This window comes from Urocitellus parryii, chromosome 9, assembly GCF_045843805.1.
Source record: "Urocitellus parryii isolate mUroPar1 chromosome 9, mUroPar1.hap1, whole genome shotgun sequence".
NCBI classification, from domain to species: domain Eukaryota; kingdom Metazoa; phylum Chordata; class Mammalia; order Rodentia; family Sciuridae; genus Urocitellus; species Urocitellus parryii.
Genome location: NC_135539.1, coordinates 5,501,837 through 5,522,775, shown reverse-complemented (window position 1 = coordinate 5,522,775; position 20,939 = coordinate 5,501,837). Strand labels below are relative to the sequence as shown.

Here is a 20,939-nt window from a genome sequence, read left to right as displayed (position 1 = left end):
ATTTAAATAAATAAATAAATAAAGATCTATCAACAATTAAAAAAATATATCTGCTCTTTCAGGGGTGATGGTATATACCTGTAATCCCAGCAACTTGGAAAGCTGAGGCAGGAGGATTGCAAGTTCAAGACCAAACTTGGCAACATTACTGATGCTCTGAGAAACTCAGTGATATCCTGTCTCAAAATAAAAAATAAAAAGGGCAGTGATATAGTCCAGTGGTAAAGTGCCCCTGGGTTCAATTCTTTCTTTTTCTCCCAATTCTTAGTATTTAATTAATAAAATAAATAAATAATAAAAATAAAAAGTATCTGTTCTGTACCCCAACAACAGTCAAAAAACAGGTCAGCCAGGTGCGGTGGTACACACCTGTAATCTGAGTGGTTTAGGAGGCTGAGGCAGGAGGATTGCAAGTTCAAAGCCAGTCTCAGCAACTTAGCAAGGCATTTAGCAACTCAGCGAGACCCTATCTCTATTAAAATATATAAAAAGGTCTGGGGATGTGGCTCAGTGTTTAAGTACCTCTGGGTTCAATCTTCAGTATCCCCAAACAAACAAACAGAAAACCATAGGCCAGACTCCTCCAGAGGCAGAGAAAAAGCCCGAATGCCTTCCATTTGGATGTCCAGGACTGGGGGTATAGCTCAGTAGTAGAGTGATCGCCTAGCATATATGAGGCCCTGGTTTCAAGCCCCAGTATCTATCCATCTCTGCTTCTTCCTCCAACCCCTCCCCGACAAGACTCTTCTCAGATTCTTCTTAAGAATCAAGCCTAGGGCTGGGGATGTGGCTCAAGCGGTAGAGGCGCTCGCCTGGCATACGTGCGGCCCTGGTTGGATCCTCAGCACCACATACAAACAAAGATGTTGTGTCTGCCAAAAAATAAATATTAAAAAAAAAAAAGAATCAAGCCTAACCAGGTGTGGTGGTGCACACCTGTAATTCCAGCGACTTTGGAGGCTGAGGCAGGAGGATCACAAGTTCAAGGACCCTGTCTCAAAATAAAAAATGGGCTGGGGATGTGGCTCTCTGGTAGATGTGGTTCTCCCTGGGTTCAATCCTTGGTGGAAAAAAAGAAGAAAAAAGGAAGGAAGAGGGAGGGAGGAGGGAAGAAAGAAAGAAAGACAGATCCACATACACAAAACTATTCTATACAATACTGGGGGTAGAGAGCAGGGGGAGCAGTGATCTTCCTAAACCCATCGATGAACCCTTAGGTTCCCTTCCTATTGCTTGGTGAGGTGATGGTCTTGGAAGAATGCAAGTTGAAACTTTCTTGCAACTTATCAGGCAGGTCTACCTTTCTAGCCTCCTGTCTATTTGCAAACCCTGACTTTAGGGTTTAAGCAAACACTTTTGCATCTCTGACATTAGATTTTTAAATTCTTGCCCTTGTATTACTTTATCCCTACCAGATGCACTTTTTATCAAAGTCCAATTCAAACATTACCTCTCAGAAGGCCTTGACAGTTGAATCCAACTTCCCCAGAATGACTCCTTACCTGTATACACCTAGAATAGCATTTAGTACACTGTTACTTGTATTACTTATCAAGGAGCGTGCGTCTCTCTCTTTTTCTGGGAGAGGGGACTGGGGATTTAACGGAGCCACTTTACCAACCTCAGGACTCCCACGCTTTTTTTTTTTATTTAAACTGGGAATTGAACCCAGGAGCGCTTAACTGCTGAGTCACATCCCAGTCCTTTTAATTTTTTGAGACAGGGCCTGGATAAATTGCAGAGGCTGGCCTTGAACTTGAGATCCTCCTGGTTCAACTTCCTGAGCCGTTGAGATTACAGGGGGGTGCCACTGTCTCCAGTGAGGTTTGCTCTTCCAGGGCAGGGATGGTGTGACATTCATCTCCCTATCCCCAGTATTCTACAAAGTGCATAAAACCGCGGATGCACGAGACAATGGGTGTTCACAAGGTTTATTAAACTCATTTTGGGGGAGCTCGGCTATCATTCTGAATCATCAGCAAGTTCGCCACATTTTTGGAGAAGGCAACTATGCTTAGTAAGAGCAGTCCAGCTCGCAGGTTCTGGGAGGCGGGGCTGCCTGAGCGACCCACACGCTCAGAGACGCGAGCTTCAGGGTCAGCCGAAGGCAGCCGCGCGCTGCATGCTGGGATCCGCGCGACCTAAGGCCGCGTAGCCTGCAGGGACTTGTAGTTCCCCTCCTGGCCAGAATCCTCAGGCCAGTTACAATCGCTACGCTCAGCCACGTTGTTCACAGGCAAAGTGCAGTCTTTGATCGTCCAGCACAAAATGACTGGATTCTCCTGGGCAAGTGTGCCTGACAGCATCTTCAAAGCAAAGCTCAAGCCGGCATGAGCTATCAGCAAGGCGAGCCAGGGAGGCTGCGCGTGCGCAACGCGTGCGTCCCTGCGTGCGCGTGGAGGCCCCGTCCCCGGAAGCGCCGTCCTGCGAGGCCTCCTTGAGCCGGCCGGCGCAGGCGCAGTGTCCCCGAGCCAAGATGGCGGCGCGGTGTTCCACACGCTGGTTTCTGGTAGCCGTGGGGAACCCGCGGCTGCTGGCTGCAGCTGGGAGAGGGGCCCGACCGCTGCGGGAGGGTGTGGTGGGGGCGTCGCTGGGTCGCAAGCTGAGCGTCCTCGCCTTCGCGCCTTCCTTGGGCGCTCGCGGCCCCCGGGCGCTGCTGACATTGAAACCCGGTGTCAGCCTCACAGGTGAGGGCAGGCTCCTGCGCTCGAATTGTGGCTCCAGGAACTAGCAATGAGTGACTCGCCTCTCTCCGGGTGAGGGGAGCAGGGTGGAGGTGTCTTCCGACTTGGGTGCGGAATTAGTGGGGAGACAGGCAAGTGGGAGGTAGAGAGGCCCAGGTGGCTCTCTACAGCCGTCTAGGGGGAAGAACTGCACGGAGTTCGGGGTGATGAACCGCCCCGAAAGCCATGAACCTTTACCTCTGTCAACATTTCTCGACTTTGCGGCTCCCTTGCTCTATTCCTTCGGTATCTCTGCACCTTTTACTTGTAGGAGAAAGCAGGAGGCAACTGCCATTCGATGAGTGCTAGTCACTCAACAGCCCTGCAATATGCAGATCTTCATCCCCATTTTAAAAACAGGCACTATCAGGAATTGACCCCGACCAAGATCGTGAAGTTAGTTGTCTCAAACTCAAAGTTGTCATATCCATAGCTCATACCCTTCCCACCACATGATGTAAATTAAAGGACACGTTAATAGTCTTTTTTAAGAATATGTTCTTAAGAAGTTCTTTAGACAGTGATTGTAATAACACATTCTGACATATATGAGCACTTTACCGTGTTTCCATCATATTGCCTTATTGATAAGCACTGTTACCATTCCATTTTATAGAAAAATTGAGGCTTAGATGGTAAACAACTTGTAGAAAGTCACAACGCTAAAAAGCATTAGACTTTGATTTAAACCTAGCATCTTCTTAATTGCCAGAGATTACATCAAATTAATGTGTATTAAGACTCAAAGTGCTTAGCCATGATGTTTTCTTATGCTGTGCATTGGATGACTTCAGTTTTAGTGAAAGGGAAGGAGAGAAGCATTGAGCAACCTTTTATATTCTTGAATTATGATAGTTGTTTTGTGTCCTCTAGAATTTGGGAATTGTAAGTTATCTATAAATTTATAAGTAAGATTAAGGAACCTTGGCTGACTGGGATTTAGTGCATGCCTACAATCCCAGCAACTCTGAATCCTGAGGCAGGAGAATTGCAAGTTTGAGGCTATCCTGAGCAATTTAGCAAGACACTGTCTTAAAATTAAAAAGTTAAAAAAAAGTGGGCTGGGCATGTAGCTTAGTGCTAAAATACCCCTGGGTTTGATGTTCAGTTCCCAGAAAAAGGAGGAGGAAAAAAGCTCTTACTGGAAAATTTAATAAGATAATTTCCTATTGGGGGCCAATTTTGTACCAGTTACATAATAGGTAGTTATTAAAATATCAGTAATTGTGATTATGTTGTGCAGCATTAAAAAAAAAAAAAAAAAGCATGGGTTTTGAACAGACTTTCCTCCCACAAAGTGTGTGACCTGGGTGTATTATTTAATCTCTTTGATCCTATCTTAACTCTGAAAATTAATTCATAGGCAGATATTTGTTGAGGCTACCCTATGTCAGCCACCATTTCAGACACTGGGAATGTAGCAGAGAACAAGAGATTGGGAGTGAGTTTAATTCAGTGAAGACATTTTAAAATTCTCTTCCTGTCTTATTCCTGGATGGAGCAGTAGTTTGTTCAGGTTTTTTGAGAATTATATGAAAAAATGTCATGCTGTTTTCTCAGTATGAACAAAATGGTCATTTTTAGGGTTTTCTAACATTTATAATGTCAGGATTTTTTTGTTGTTGTTGTTTTCTTTTTCTTGTTTTGGGTACCAGGGATTTAACTCGGAGGCACTCAATCACAGGGTCACATCCCCAGCCCTTTTTTTGTATTTTATTTATGACAGGGTGTCACTGAGTTGCTTAGTGCCTCATCATTGCTGACGCTCTCGATCCCAACCCCCCTGCCTCAGCCTTCCGAGCCCCTGGGATTACAGGCATGTGCCACTGCACCCGGCTTAAACTCTTTAAATTATTGCTGATCATTGATGCATTTTGAACAGTGTTATCAAATTTGTAATAGAGAAATGTGATTTGTCTTTATCCATATGCAGTTTTGCATGTCTCCCATTCTAACTCTGCTGATGATATTGAATCCATAGCTGCTTAGAATCTTTGCCACTTCTGGCCTCAGCCTTTGGCATTGGAAGGAGAAGCTGGAAATGGTTAAGGTAATCCCTTACTCTTGAGGAAAAGGGAAGAGGTTATAGGATCACTGAGAAACCAGTTCCAATGTCTCCTCAAGACTGACTGAAGAGACAGTAACAGCCTCCTAACCTCTACTACTTTTATTGTCCGCTTTTCCCATTCTAGAAATATTGGGTATAACAAAAACAGCTTTACTTCCTGTTTCTGATTTTATTCTGACCCTTCCTGCTCATTCTTGTGTCTAATCATCCCTTCTGACACTTTCCTGGATATTCTCAACTTTTCTGATTGCGTTTTTCTTTCTTTCTTTTCTTTTTTTTTTTAAACAGTACTGGAAATTGAACCCAAGGCCTTGCTCATGATGCTAGGCAAATGCTCTACCAGTGAACTACATCTCCATACCCCTGTTAATTTTATTTTTAATTTATCTATCTATCCATCTATTTATTTATTTATTTTTGTAGTATTGGGGATTGAACCCCGGGCACTCTACTACTGAGCTACATCCCTAGCCTTTATTATTCTGTCTTTTTCTTTTCTTTCTTTTTAAAAAAATATTTTATTAGTTGTTGATGAACCTTTATTTATTTATTTGTATGTGGTGCTGAGAATTAAACCCCAGTGCCTCATACATGCTAAGCAAGCACTCTACTACTGAGCCACAACCTCAGCCCTTTTTAAAAGAATTTTGAGACATGGTCTTGCTAAAGTGCCAGAGTGACCTCTAATGTATGCTGTTCCTGCCCCAACCTGTGTCACTAGGATTACAGGTGTATGCTACCTCTCTAGGCTCCTATTAATTTTAAGTAGTCTCCCAAATCTCCTTCAAAATCTAATTTCTTGTTAATACTTGCAGTGACTCCCTATTGCCCTCAGGATAAAATCCAGACTTAGAGTATCTTTAAGGCCCTCTGCTTATTCCTGGACCTCATTAATTATCTCCTAACCACCACTGTATATCATCACTCACCACAACCCAGAGTCTCTGGTTTAGTTACATCGTGGTCCTATAGTCTACATGAATGAGGTCCTTACCATTTACTCCCAGCCCCCATGCCCTTCTAGTGATTGAAGCCAGGGCCTCAGGCATGATAAGCAAATGCTCTACCACTGAACCACATCCACAGCTTTCTAAATCCCTTCTTAATCATCTCCCAGAGGTAGCTCTTTATCTGGGATCTTTAGTGTTTCTCTAATGGTGTTATGAGATTACACCAATGGTATAATTCATCAGAATCACCCACACTCAGTACTCTGGTATTGTATGAATTTATTTTAACCCAGTGGCTTTGTCCACTTTTGAATATACTGCCTTTTTCTCTAGTGGGCTTGGATAGGGACAAGCTGGTATCTCCAGTCTTGTTCTTTCACAGGTGTGTGCTGTCTGACTCACATTCTGAGAGTGATTTTCTTTTCCTTTTCAGGAGTAAAAAGTTACCCTTTTGTTTGTACTGCCTACTTCCACACAAACACCCCTTTGGCCAAAGAAGATTATTACCAGATACTAGGAGTGCCCCGCAATGCCAGTCAGAAAGAGATCAAGAAAGCTTATTACCAGGTCTGTATGTCAGTCTGTTATCCCAGCTGGTACAGTGTTTAGCCTATATGGATGGGTTATGTGAATCTGTTGGTGTGATGTAGTGGACTTTGCTGGATGCATTCTTCAGTGTATGGTACTGTAGTGATTAGTGCTTTAGAAAAAAGAGTCCAAATTAGGTTCTTTTCCAGAGGCTATTAGTGTAGCTCAGTGGTAGAGTGTGCTTAGCATGCTTGAAGCTCTGGGTTCAATTGCCAGTTCTAAAATATAAAACTCGTTTGCATGTATAAACATGTAACAATGAGTGTCTATATATATATATGATTAAATTGTACCAGTAAAAAATTAAAATAAAAAATTTAAATATTTTCTCAATTGTTAATAGACTTTAATTTATTTATTTATATGCGGTGCTGAGAACTGAATCCAGTGTCTCACATATGGTAGGCAAGCATTCTACCACTGAGGTACAACCCCAGCCCTAAAATAAAAAAGATTTTTTAGGGCCAATTCTCTAATTCAATTTATTCTGAGCTTTCTGAATTAGCAGGTATACTTATCTAAGTTTTAGGTAAACATTTTTCACATTCAGATAAAACAGTTTATGGGTTTTAAGAATTATTTCCTTTCTTAACACAGAAAATGTGAAATTCTATTGTTGAGTTCCAGACTCTTGGTTTGGTCTTATCAATAAAATAAAAGCTAGGAGTTCAATGTGGGATTAACATCTTTTCTCTTTCTTTTTGGTGGTACTAGGACCAAACCCAGGGCCTCATGCATGTTAGGCAAGCACTTTACCACTGAGCTACACCCCCAGCCCTTTTTTTGCTTTATTGTGAGTCAGGGTCTCACTAAGTTGTCCAGGATGGCCTTAAACTTGTGATCCTTCTGCCTCAGCTTTCCAAGTAGCTGGGATTACAGGCATGCACCACTATGTCTATCATAAATACACTTTTTGGCACTTTGTTTTCACAGTGGTGCCCAAGTTCTAAAGAACTAGTTATTATTTTTGGTAGAGATATGTTGTGGTTGAAAATGTGTACATTTATTGCATTGAAAAAATGTTTTAAAGTTTTAAATCTTGTTTTAAAAATTGCTGTTAGTTGATACATATATATATATATATATATATATATATATATTTTTTTTTTTTTTTTTTTTTTTTTTTTTTGGTAACAAGAATTAAACGTAGGGGCACTTAACCACTGAGCTACATCCCCAGTGTGCCTCCTGAGCCACTGGGATTACAGGCGTGTGCTACCATGCCAGCACTTGATAAATCTTTAGAGTTAACTGTTATAAAGAAGACATAATTGTGTCTCATATTTGGGTTCTGTTTTAATAACCATCTCATGTTTGTATTAATTTACATTTTTTTTCCCTTAGCTTGCGAAAAAGTACCACCCAGACACAAATAAAGATGATCCCAAAGCCAAGGAGAAATTCTCCCAGCTGGCAGAAGCCTATGAGGTAATGTGACTAATGTGCATGTGGTCACTGTTGTTCAGCTGTGTGAATCAGAGTTTGCTTTGGTACACAGGACAGCCTGTAGTGTCATATGGTCCAGTGTGAAGGCTGTGTCCCTACACTAAATCACTTTGTCATGTATATTAATGTGTATTAATGATAAAACAAAGAATGGGGTTCAATAATCCAAATTAATAAAGCTTCCCAGGCAATTTATATTTGCAGCTGAATTTGGGACCTCCCAGTTGGATTAATTCAGCCCTTGTTTGATGACTCTCCTACTTAGGACATCTTCTTAGGGTTGGTGGAAGACCATTATTGCCATGCAAGAACTAGAAATGTAATCAGAGGGCACAGCATACACCTGTGAGGCAGGCATCACCCAAGTAGAATTCTACTGGATAGTGTCTCTTCTCCCCAGACTTTGTCCATCCTAAAGGGGTTCTGAACATGTCCACAGAAGTAGACATCCTTATATAAAAGCAGCCTCAGCTCAGTGAGTAGTCACTGAGCCAGTGTCTTATTTCCTGGCAACTACATTTAATGTGTGTTAGTCAGGATTTCCCAGAGAAACAGAAACAATAGAGTATGTAAAGTTTATAAGAGGGGATTTATTAGACTGGCTTACATGATCAGGGCCTGAATAACTACACAGTGGCTATCTTCAGCCAAGGAAGCTGGTAGCTGCTCAGTCCAGAAGCCAGAAGAGAGAGAGAAAGAGGAAGTGAATACTCCATTTTTTCCCCACCCCTTCATAGTGGCTCTTCCCTCCAAGGAGCTTTGTGCTAATATAGCAGTCAGAATAGTCCTCAGAAGGCATGCTTAAATGATGCACTCTCTGCTCCTGTCGCTCTTCCTCCTGTTTCTGTCCTGTAGGTTAAAGGGTAGGAAGCTTAAGGTCTCTACCAGGGTGTCTCCTGAGAAGAGAGGTGCAGTATTAATCTGAAGCTTCAGGATGCCTAAGAGGTTCTGTGAAGATGAATACAGGCATTTTAACAGTGTGGCCACCCCTGGGGCTTTTCATAAGACACTTGAAAGTACTTCAGGCTTCACATGTAGAGTCCCATGCAGTCATCTCTCTCCTCTTCTAGGAGCTGAAGTTGCAGTCTGTCCCCCCATCCAGAGAACTTCATAGAATATTTTGGCACATGGAGCCCTTTAGCCTTGTGACTACTTTCCTTGGTGGAGCTCTTATCTGTGTTCCCATGCCTCCACAGACCCAGAAATAATGCTTGCTCTGCCTCTCCTTGTAGGTGTTGAGTGACGAGGTGAAGCGGAAGCAGTATGATGCCTATGGCTCTGCTGGCTTTGATGCTGGGGCCAGCAGCTCCGGGCAGAGCTACTGGAGGGGAGGTCCCTCCGTTGACCCTGAGGAGCTGTTCAGGAAGATCTTCGGGGAATTCTCATCATCTTCCTTTGGAGATTTCCAGAGTGTATTTGATCAGCCTCAAGAAGTAAGTTCCTTACTTTGAAGGATTATTCCAATTTTAGGCTTTTAAAGTGTGACATAAATTTTTATCACTTTATTTCTCAGAAAGGCAAAGCAACCTAAGTGAAATGATCTTGAGGCAGCTATTTGACAAAAAATAATTCCAGCATTTGAAAAACCCTGTAGGTAGCAATGAATAGCACCCACCAGGTTTTGACTAGGTTCTGTTTTTTTTTCCTGATGTTGGGGATGGAACCTTGTGGGGGTGCTGTATCACTAAGCATCTCTAGCCTTTTTAAATTTATTTTTTATTTATATATGTACTTAATTTTTGGTAGTGGGGATGGAACACAGGGGTGCTCTACCACTGAGCTGCATCTCCTTTTAAATTTTTTTTTTTTAATTTATATATTATTTAATCAATTTTTTTTTTTTTTTTTGGTGCCAGCAACTGAGCACAGGGGTGCTTTACCACTGAGCCACATCCCCATTTTTACTTTTTATTTTGAGATAGGGTTTCACTTAGTTGCTCAGGGGCTCACTAAGTTGCTAAGCTGGTTTTGAACTCATGATCATCCTGCCTCAGCCTCCCTGGCAGCTGGGAATACAAGTGTGTGCCACCATGCCCAGCTATCTATTTATTTAGTGTATGTATGTATGTATTTTAATATTTTTTTTTTGTTGTTGTAGATGGACATAATACCTTCATTTTGTTTATTTTTATGTGGTGCTGGGATTGAACCTAGTGCCTCACGCATGCTTGGCAAGTGCTCTTACTGCTGAGCCACAACCCTGGCTTGTATTAATATATTTTTTATACTGGGAATTGAACCCAGGGGCTCTCTTGCATTGAGTTGCATCTCCGGACCTTTTTATTTTTTATTTTAAGATGGGGCTAAGTTGCTTAGGGCCACACCATGTTGCTGAGGCTGACCTCAAATTTGAAGTCCTCCTGTCAGCCTCCTTAGTAGTTGGGATTATAGGCGTACGCCACTGTGCCTAGCTTGACATAGGGTCATGCTAAATTCCTGAGGCTGGGCTTGAGTTTACAATCCTCCTGCCTAACATTCCTGAGAGACTGGAATTATAGGCATGTACCACTAAGCCTGATTATTTTTACTATATTCTCAACAATTGCTTAATCAGGCAGCACCTAAGACCATCAGGGGCCATCATTTGGGTGTGTTTTTTTTTTTAAGTGCTGTTAGTCAGCTCTCCATTACTGTTACAAAGTACCTGAGACAATAAATTTTAAAAAAAAGGAAAGGTTTGTTTTGGTTCATGTTTTCAAAGTTTTCAGCCTATGAACAGTTGGCCCTATTGTTATTGGGCTGTAGTGAGGCAGCATATTATGGTAGGGAGTGCATGGTAGAGCAAAATTGTTCACCTCATGTTTCCTGGGGAAAAAAGAGGAAGAGACCTGTGGCCTGCCTTTCCTTTGAGGGCATGCCCCGCTAATCTAAAATCTCCATACCTCTTAAAGGTTATACCACCTCTCAGTAGTGCCAGCTTAGAGACCAAGGCTTTAGCATAAGGGCCTTTGGGGAATATTCGAGATGCAAACTGTCGTAATTATTTCTGTGAACATTTTCAGTTTGTTGAAAAGTGTATTTTCACTTAAATTAAGACATACTTAAAAATCCTAAGGCCTTGGGAAGGATCTGATGAGTGATTCCTACCTGTTCTTACCTGGCAGTATACAAGTGTAAGCATAGCAGTTAAAGTGTAACCACAAGTGCTGACCAGTGGCCTCGTGTCCTCCTATAGCAGAGCATCACTTTGGTCATTGGGAAGCAGAGCATTAACAGGTCATGCCTCGATTTCTTTAGTACATCATGGAGTTAACCTTCAATCAAGCTGCCAAGGGTGTCAACAAGGAGTTCACTGTGAACATCATGGACACCTGTGAGCGCTGCGATGGAAAAGGGAATGAGCCCGGCACCAAGGTGCAGCATTGTCACTACTGCGGCGGCTCTGGCATGGTAAGATGTCTGAGAGGACCCCCCCCACACACTGACCCCATGGTCTCCCACCTTTTGCCCATTCACCCTGTTTGTTTGTTGGTTGGTTTTTTTGTTTTGTTTTGTTTTGTTTGATTGAACTCAGGTGCATTCTACTACTCTAACACTGTGCTGTACCCTGCCCTTTTTTAATTTTTTATTTTGAGACAGGGTCTCACCAAGTTGCTTAGGGCCTCACTAAGTTGCTGAGGCTGACCTTAAACTTGTGATCCTCCTGCTTAAGCCTCCAGAGTCACTGGGATTACGGGGCTGCACCACCAAGCCTGGCTCACCTGTGTTAAACATTTTGTTCCATTTGCTTTTTCACTTCTGATGTGTTCCTTTTCATTCTTTGGGTGTGTCTCTGTCACTGTCCTACCCGAAGACTATTTGAAAGTGAGCCGTGTTTTTCTCTCTCTTCTGGGGAGGGGCCCGGGGATTGAACCTGGGGGCCTAACCACTGAGCCACATTCCTAGCCCCTTTTTATTTTGAGACAGGGTCTTGCTAAGTTGCTTAGGCTCTCACTAAGTTGCTGAGGCTGGCTTTCAGTTTGTGATCCTTCTGCCTCAGCCACCTCAGATGCTGGGGTTACTGGCCTGTGCTGACTCACTGGGCTGGCTGAAAGACATTATATCTCTTGATTCCTAATTTAAGTGTAGTATTTCAGTATGTATGGTGTGTTCTTAACAAAAACATTCTCTTAAATAACCATAGTACAGTTTTCTCAATCAGGTAACTTCATGTTAATACCATATCATTATCTGTATGTTTTCAAGTTTTTGCAGGTGTCCTTATGTCTGTAGCATTTGACTATCATATCTTTAGTCTCTAATCTGGAACTATTTCTCAGTCTGCTCTTTTTTTCTTTGACCTTAACTTTTTTGAAGATTATAAGCCAGTTGTTTAATAGAATGTCCTTTGATTTGGATTCTTGATAAGATTCAGATTGTGGGGCTGGGGTTGTGGCTCAGTGGTAGAGCACTTGCCTAGCATGTGTGAGGCACTGGATTCCATCCTCAGCACCACATAAAAATAAATAAATTAAATAAAGGTATCCTGTCCATCTACAACTAAAAAAAAAAATTAAGGAAAAAAAAAAGAAAGATTCAGATTGCTTTGGGTAGAAACCCCACAGAGGCAATTTATCCTTTTCAGTGGATCATATGAGTAGTTTTAGGTGTCAGTTTGTCTCATACTGATGACATTACACATGTTCATGATTACTTTGTTAAAATAGTGTTTATCAGGTTCTTTACTTTAAAGTTACTATTCTTTCTTTTGAAATTAATAAATGTTATGATGAAATACCCTGAGACTATAAGTATCATATTCCTCATCAAACTTGCCCATTGGTTTTTGCATCCCTTGATCATTCTCAATCACACATGACTAGCATGGTTGCTAAATGACAAGTTTTCTAATTCTGTTAACCTGTCTGCATTCTACTGGATGGAAGAACTTCTTTTCTTCCATTTACCTGTTTGTTTATATCAGTATGAAGTCAGGGATGCTTATTTTATTCACTGTGTTATAATCAGCAGTTTCTTTGCTGTTCAACTTATCCCTAACTTGGCCTGTGCCAGGTCCCTTCCATCTGACTGTTGTGTCCTTTTGACATGTTCCAACCATACTTTCAGCACTTCCTTACCTTCCACAAGGCAGAGTATTCCAGGCTGAACTTGTTCTCTCCCTGCTACACCCTTTGAGTCAGGTATTACCTGTAGCTGTGGTACCTGTTAGTGTCTAGTGGGACATGAAAACCAACGTCTGTATCCCCCTTATGCTCGTGGCCCCTGGAGTGACACTACTTCTAAACTTTCTCAGCCGACTGAGCTAGGAAATCAATGTGTGTGTCACTTGTAGATACGTATATACATTTGTTCACATGTATAGATATATGTGTACACACATGCATACATTGACATCTGTCAAAAACCAAGAGTTCAAGTGAGAGTGTCACCTTTTTTTCTGTAACAGATATCTAGCTGCTATTATCCTCAATATGTTTTCCTTGTTGGGCAAGGTGGTGCAGCCCTTTAATCCCAGCAACTCAGGAGGCTGATGCAAGAGGAATGAAAGTTTGAGAAACTCAGTGAGACTTTGTCTCAAAGAAAAAAAAAGAACTGGGGATTGTAGCTCAGTGGTGGAGTGCCCCTGGATTCATTCCTTAGGACTATATTTTATTTTATTTTTATAAATATTCATTTTAAAAAAAAAATCTTCAGTTTTATAGCACTAAAGTAGTTTTAGAATTGTTAACCCATACCATGTGGAAAGCATTCCTATTAACAGACATTCAATATTTACAGAGTTCCTGGAGCTGGGGATATAGCTCAAAGGTAGTGTAACTAGTGGGGAAATAATATCTTTAAATGTGTTGCTGAACTTTAGGGGTTCAGATAGAAAGAAGCAAGTATCTCATTATTTAGATCACATCAACATATCAGTATTCAAGAGTTCAGAAGTCAGTGTTCTAGAAAATCAGGCTGGCAGTGAGCCCCCATGTCTGTTTTCTTAGATAGTGTGTTTTAGGGCACATGTGTACACAAAGAAGAAGCCTTTAGTCAAACGTTTTTCTCATGCATCAGTTTGCTTGCATATTTAAGGGTACCATTTTTGTTGTGGTAGCACATACCTGTGATCCCAGTGGCTTAGGAGGCTGAGACAGGTGGATCACAAGTTCAAAGACAGCCTCAGAAAGTGAGGCACTAAGTAACTCAGTGACACCCTGTCTCTAAATAAAATGCAAAATAGGTCTGTGGATTTGGTTCAATGGTCGAGTTACCCTGAGTTCAATCCCCATTATCTCCCCCGCCCCCCCAAAAAATACGATTTTCCCTCTCCTTTTTGTCAGGAAACCATCAATACAGGCCCTTTTGTGATGCGTTCCACCTGTCGGAGATGCGGTGGCAGGGGCTCCATCATCACAACGCCCTGTGTGATCTGCAGAGGAGCAGGACAAGCCAAGCAGAAAAAGCGAGTAGTGATCCCTGTGCCTGCAGGTAGGTACCCAGGCCCCCCATGCCCAGGAAAGGGCAAAGGCCACTGTGCCCTGTGTGTTTGACTATTGCCAGAAGCTGGAGGGCTTTAGGGCTCCAGGCTGGAGAAGGAACTAGAATCTCCGAGACTATTTCCCCTTGCATCACTTATCCTTGAAATGTGCTTGTTCTGTTCCCACCTGGTAGGAGAGCAACTCCCATCCCACCATTTTCTCTCTGCTGTCCCGTCTTTAGTTGAGACCAGCATTAACAAGAAACAGGAATGAACAAGGAAGCCTGTGGCTAATCATTGGATCTTGGTTGGGAAGTGCTATGGGGTGTTCCACCATAACTGTTCTCTTTGGAAATTTGTTCTTCTAGGAGTCGAGGATGGCCAAACTGTGAGGATGCCTGTGGGAAAACGAGAAATTTTTGTCACATTCAGGGTAGGTGCTGGCCTGCACAGCCTCTGTTAGGACTCTGCTCTGTAGCTACAGGTGTAACCAAAGCTACTTGTTGGCATGAGGTAGGAGCTTTGTGGCATATCTCTTGCTGTTGCATTTTTTTTCTTTTTATAGTACTTGGGTTTAATCCTGCAGCCTTGTACATGGTATGCAAGTACTCAACCACTGAGCTACAACCCTAGTCCTTTTATTTTGAGGCGTTCTTGTTATATTGCCCAGGTTGACTTCAAACGTGTGCTTCTCCTGCCTTAGTCTCCTGAGTAGCTGGAATTATAGGTGTGTGCCACTGTGTTTGACTTGCTGTTGTGTTTCTTTTCTTTTTTCCTTTTTTTTTTGATACCAAAGATTGAACCCAGGGATGCTTAGCCACTAAGCCCCATCCCTAGCACTTTTTTTATATTTTACTAAAGACAGGGTCTTGCAGAGTATCTTAGGGCCTCATGAAGTTGCTGAGGCTGGCTTTGAACTCACGATCCTCCTGCCTCAGCCTCCCAAGTCGCAGGAATTACAGGTGTGTGCCACTGCCCCTGGCATTTGCTGTTGTATTTCTAAAGGGAAGAAGGGCCACATCAACATGGTTAATAACTGTCTTGCTCTTCAGGTTTTGTGCTTAGTGTGAAGAGAATAAAACTTCCTCATGAAGTTTAAAAGTTAGAAACATAAAACAAAAAAAAATAGACCACCTCCATGTGTTGTTGTTTTTTTTTTAACACAATATCTTTAGATTTTGTGTTGAGGATCTATCCCAGTGCCTCTCACTTGCTAGGCAAGTGCTCTACCACTGAGCCACAACCCTAGCCCACCATGTGTTTTTATTCACATATCATATTGTTGATAGGAATGGCAAAAGCCATCTATCTGTCTATCTATTTATTTATTTATTAGTACTAGATATTGAACTCAAGGATACTCTTTACTAAGGTAAATTCCCAACCCTTTTTAATTTTTATTTTGAGACAGGTTCTCTCTAAGTTGCATAGGGTCTTGCTAAGTTGCTGAGTCTGCACTTAAACTTGCAATTCTGTGCCTCAGCCTCCCCAGTTGCTAGGATTACAGGCATGCGACACTGCCCTAAGTACAGTATGGTTTTTTCCTTCTTTTCTTTTTTTTAATCTTTTCTCATTCATCCATTTATTTACTTACTTACTTACTTATTTTGTGTGGTGCTGAAGTTCGAACCCAGTGCCTCACGCATGCGAAGCAAGCGCTCAACCACTGAGCCACAACTCCAGCCCCCTTTTTTTTTTTCTTTTTTAAATTTTTAAGTTGTCGATGAATTAAACAGACACCTCTCAAAAGAAGAAGTACAAATGGGGGCCGGGATTATGGCTCAGTGGTAAAGCAGTTGCCTAGCATGCATGAGGCACTGGGTTCAATCCCCGGAACCACATAAAAACAAATAAAATAAAGGTATTGTGTCCATCCACAACTAAATATATATGAAGAAGAAGAAATACAAATGGCCAACAAATACATGAAACAATGTTCAATATCATTAGCAATTAGGAAAATGCAGTGCTGAGAATTGAACCCAGGGGCTGGGGATGTGGCTCAAGCGGTAGCGCGCTCGCCAGGCATGCATGCAGCCTGGGTTCGATCCTCAGCACCACATACAAAAACAAAGATGTTGTGTCCGCCGAAAACTAAAAAATAATAAATATTAAAATTCTCTCTCTCTCTCTCTCTCTCTCTCTCTCTCTCTCCCTGTTTAAAAAAAAAAAAAGAATCGAACCCAGTGCCTCACACATGCTAGGCAAGCACTCTATCACTGAGCTATGACTCCAGCCCTTTTTTAAATTTTTTTCATATTTTTATTGGTGCATTATAATTGTGCATAATGATGGGATTTGTTGTTACATGTATACAACATAACAGTATGATCAGTTGTCAGCACTTTCCTTCTCCCTCCTCATATCTATTGATCTCCCTTTGATTTTCATGAGATCCCGCCACCTTTCTTTTCCTTTTTCCTTTCTAGCTTCCACATATGGTAAAAAACATATGTTGTTTGGTTTATGTTGCTTAACATAATGTTCTCAAGTTTTATCCATTTTCCAGCAAATGACATAATTTAATTTTTCTTTAAGTGTGAATAAAACTGTCGTGTATATATACTGCATTTTCTTTATCCATTTATCCATTGATGAGTACATAGTCTGGTTCCATAGTTGGACTATTGTCATTTGTGCTTTTTAAACACGGGTATGCATGTATCATTGTGGTTTGATGACTTTAATTCTTTATGATAAAAATAGAGGAGGGGTGTACCTGGGTCATATGGTGGTTCCATGCCTAGTCTTTTGGAGAACCTCCATACTGATTTCCATAGTGATTGTACTAATTTACAATCCCGACACCAGTGTAAAAGTGTTCCTATTCTCCATGTCCTATCCAGCATTTTGTTTGTATTCTTGATGACTGCCATTCTCACTTGTGTGAGATGAAATCTCAGTGTAATTTTGATTTGCATTTTCCTAATTGCTAATGATATTGAACATTGTTTCATGTATTTGTTGGCCATTTGTATTTCTTCTTTTAAATATATATAAAATATTTTATATTTATGTACATGCTAAGCAAGTGCTCTACCACTGAGCCATAATCCCGACCCCCGTTTGTATTTCTTCTTTTGAGAAGTGTCTGTTTAATTCATTTGACCATTTAGTATGGTTTTAATTAGTTAATTATGGTGTGGCATAAGAAATTAAACCCAAGGCTTCACTAGGCACATGCTCTGCCACTGAGCTGTATCCCCACCCCCAAGGTACAGTTTTATGTACTGTTACATATGTGGGCATGCTGAGGTTTTCTCAGGTAAAGAAATATTTAAAGAAAGTAATACCTTTATCACTAATCACATTTCTAAATGTGGACCTCAGAAAAACAACAGGCAAATGTAGCAGATGATGGTCTTGTTTGCATAGGAAGACACTTGCTGTCATTATATCAGAGAATGGACACTGCACCCTGCTGTGTCACAGAGATACTACTGAGCCCTCCAGAGGAGAGAATGAGAGTCACAAGTGACCATAAGATGCCTCGTTACCCATGACAGGGAAGCAGGTCCCAATAGCCTGGGGAACACAGGATATAGAGTTTTCAAGACAAGACAGATTATATTTATTTAGGACATGGAAATGCACAGCAGAAGTAAACGCATGCTGGCTGGAATGGCAGTTCCAAATTAGGTTATTGGTTTACTGAGGAGCAGTGACTATTTGATTTCATTTGTCATGTTTTGTTCTCAGAGCCAGGTTGTGGGTGCACTGTATTTGCTGTATTATTTGTTTTTCCTTTTTCTAGTTGTATTTCATAATTTAAAACAAAGGCAGTCAGGCATGGTGCTGCATGCCTATACTGCCAGCTACTGAAGTAGGACAGGGCAGAAGGATTGCTTAAGGCTGAGTGTTTGGGGCCAGCCTGGCAACATGGTGAGACTCTGTCTCAAAAAAAAGGGACTGGGGGGGCTGGGATTGTGGCTCAGCGGTAGAGCACTTGCCTGGAACATGCGAGACCCTGGGTTCGATCCTCAGCACCACATTAAAAAAAAATAAAAATAAACAAGTGAAATAAAAAAGGACAGGGGATGTAGCTCAGTTGGTAGAGTGTTTGCCTCCATGCACAAGGCCCTGAGTTCAATCCTCAGCAGGAAAAAAAAAAAAAAAAAACAGGCTGGGCCTGGTGATGTGTGCCTGTAATCCTAGCAGCTTGGGAGGCTGAGGCAGGAAGATTGCGATTTCAAAGCCAGCCTTAGCAAAAGCAAGGCACAAAGCAATTCAATGAGACCCTGTCTCTAAATAAAATAGAGAACAGGACTAAGGATGTGGCTCAGTGATCAAGTGCCCCTGAGTTCAATCCCCGGTACTCCCGCAAAAAAACAACAATAAAAGCACACTAGCATATGCAAAGACCTAGGTTTAATCTTCAGCACCACAGAAAAGAAAAACAAGTAAAAATAATGTAAAGGGTAAATCTTTTAGACTATGAAATCAAAGATGAAGGCAGAAAGCTGGAAGCCAGTGTGTAAAAAAAAAAAAGTTTGGTATAGAATTCAGCTTGTATTCCTATCTAATAATAGAGGGAAAGAAGAGAATAAGGAATCATTGCCAGGTGTGGTGGCACATACCTGATATCCCAGGCATATACCTGGGAGGCAAAGGTGGGAGGATCATGAGTTTGAGGCCAGCCCAGCAACTTAGGGAAACCTATCTCAGAATAAAAAATAAAAAGGGCTGGGATGTAGTCAGTTTTAGAGCGACCTGGTGTTCAATGCCCAGTGCTGCAAGCTAAAAAAAAAAAAAAAAAAAAAAGACACTATTGATGGCAGAGAATGTCTTTGAGATGCGAGATAGTATTTATAAAATGGAATCAACTCTAGTGCTGCCAGTCTGTCTCGGAGGCAGCATTTATCAAGTTATTTTCACCTTTGCAGATGTATTAGTCTGTATTTCTCCATACCATTTTAAAAAATGTTCAAAAAGCAACCTCATGGGCTGGGGTTGTGTCTCAGTAGTAGAGCACTTGTCTAGCATGTATGAGGCCCTGGGTTCAAACCTCAGCATCACATTAAATAAATAAACTAATAAATGGATAAAATGAAGTTTAAAAAAAGCCAACCTCATGTTCTTATTTCCCTTCACAATGAAACAATGGACTAAAGAAGTTCAGATGTTCCCCCACCATGTGTGATTGTGGAGGTTGGGGTCTGCAGCATTGTTGAGTGCAGGTCTTTCTCTTGATATTGTGCTGTAAGTGCAGGGTCTGTGAGACATGTGCTGATGTCTAACCTCGGGCAGGATTTCTTCAGTGGTCACCTCATCTTGTGTTTGGCCTTAGGTGCAGAAGAGCCCTGTGTTCCGGAGGGACGGCGCAGACATCCACTCCGACCTCTTTATTTCTATAGCTCAAGCTATTCTTGGTGGGACTGCCAGAGCCCAGGGCCTATATGAGACAATCAATGTGACGGTAAGATGATACAGAGATGTCTTTGCCATCTGGTATTTTTTTGCTCTTTATTCTAAATTGGGAAATGGTTGATATGCATCCTGATACCTGTGATCCTCAGGCATATTGTGGATTCTGGTTTGGAGATGGGCACTAGGAGCTTTGGGCTGTTCCTTGAGTGAGAGTCACAGGCCAGGCAGTGACTGGAAAACTCTGGAGAGCATGTCCTGGCTGGCTTCCCCTTCTCTGTTGTTCAGTGGGTCTCAGGAACTGAGTGCACCTATGATGCAGAAGTGTATCATTGTGGGCTGGGATTGAGGCTCAGTAGTAGAGTGCTTGCCTAGCATGTGGCATAAGGCACTGGGTTTGATTCTCAGCACCATTGACAAAAAAGGTCCATTGACAAAAAAATATTGAAAAAGAAGTGTATCATTGCAGTAGGTGCTCTTTGCTGTTTCCTTCAATGTCTGGCAACAAGAGCAAATGCCTCTGGGGCTACATTTCTTCTCCTTGGCCACTTCTGATTTCAGTCACACATACAATGATAGCTTCCTATGCTCACCCACACCCCTTACCCCTTCCTCCAGGTCCCACTATTGTCTTTATTTACCTAGGACCTTCTTTAATCTCTGGGTGTGGGGGACTTTGGAGTGACTTGCCCATGGAGATAGTGTCCATTGGCATCCAGCTCATAGAGGGCCAGGGAAGTATAAACCCAGCCTTGCATCCTGTGTTGGCTTTTTCTCTTCCCAGGTCTCACACTCACTCTTGCTTACCACCCAGAACTGCCCCCAAGTCCTGGTTGTAGGCTGTGCCTCATGGACCCAGTTCAGTCAGTTTCCAGGTGATCACTGGCTTGCTCCAGTAACCCAAGCGCAAGGAGTCCTTTCAAGATGGCCTTTGTGTAGTGAAAAGGTTTACTTTTGCGCAGCAGGAACCAGGGACCACCACCACTTTCTTTTCTCTGTAGATTCCCCCTGGGATTCAGACAGACCAGAAGATTCGCATGACTGGGAAAGGAATCCCCCGGATTAATAGCTATGGCTATGGTGACCACTACATTCATGTCAAGATCCGAGTTCCAAAGTAAGCACCCTAAATAGACCATAGTCACCTACCAGCCCCACAAACGCTTGTCCATCACTCATCTACCAAGCAGGTGCCTGCTGAGCCTTTCACCTGCCAGGTCCTGCCCCAGCAGCTCAGATGGCCCATATGCTTTTGGCTTATTGGTCATGTCTCCATGAAGTCAGATGTGTCTAACCCGCTTTCCCCATCTGCAAATTGGATGTAATGAGTCCACCTTGTCGAATGACACATAAGAGATGCTTAGCACTTGCTGTATTGCTGTGGGCACCCAGGGCAGGGT

At 42.2% G+C, this 20,939-nt stretch overlaps 1 protein-coding gene across 2 annotated transcripts in view; it reads left to right on the top strand.

Annotated features, from left to right (window-relative positions):
* Positions 1–2,446: 2,446 nt before the first annotated feature.
* The window catches only part of Dnaja3 (DnaJ heat shock protein family (Hsp40) member A3), a 29,558-nt gene continuing 11,065 nt past the window's right edge, over positions 2,447–20,939 (top strand). For both annotated transcript variants that reach the window (XM_026385337.2, XM_026385336.2), the window contains exons 1-9: positions 2,447–2,687; positions 6,175–6,308; positions 7,674–7,757; positions 9,008–9,208; positions 11,013–11,165; positions 14,039–14,186; positions 14,544–14,608; positions 19,463–19,591; positions 20,541–20,656. In XM_026385337.2, the coding sequence (XP_026241122.1) occupies positions 2,477–2,687; positions 6,175–6,308; positions 7,674–7,757; positions 9,008–9,208; positions 11,013–11,165; positions 14,039–14,186; positions 14,544–14,608; positions 19,463–19,591; positions 20,541–20,656 (1,241 nt within the window). In that variant the 5' untranslated portion in view covers positions 2,447–2,476. The remainder of the gene's footprint in view (positions 2,688–6,174; positions 6,309–7,673; positions 7,758–9,007; positions 9,209–11,012; positions 11,166–14,038; positions 14,187–14,543; positions 14,609–19,462; positions 19,592–20,540; positions 20,657–20,939) is intronic.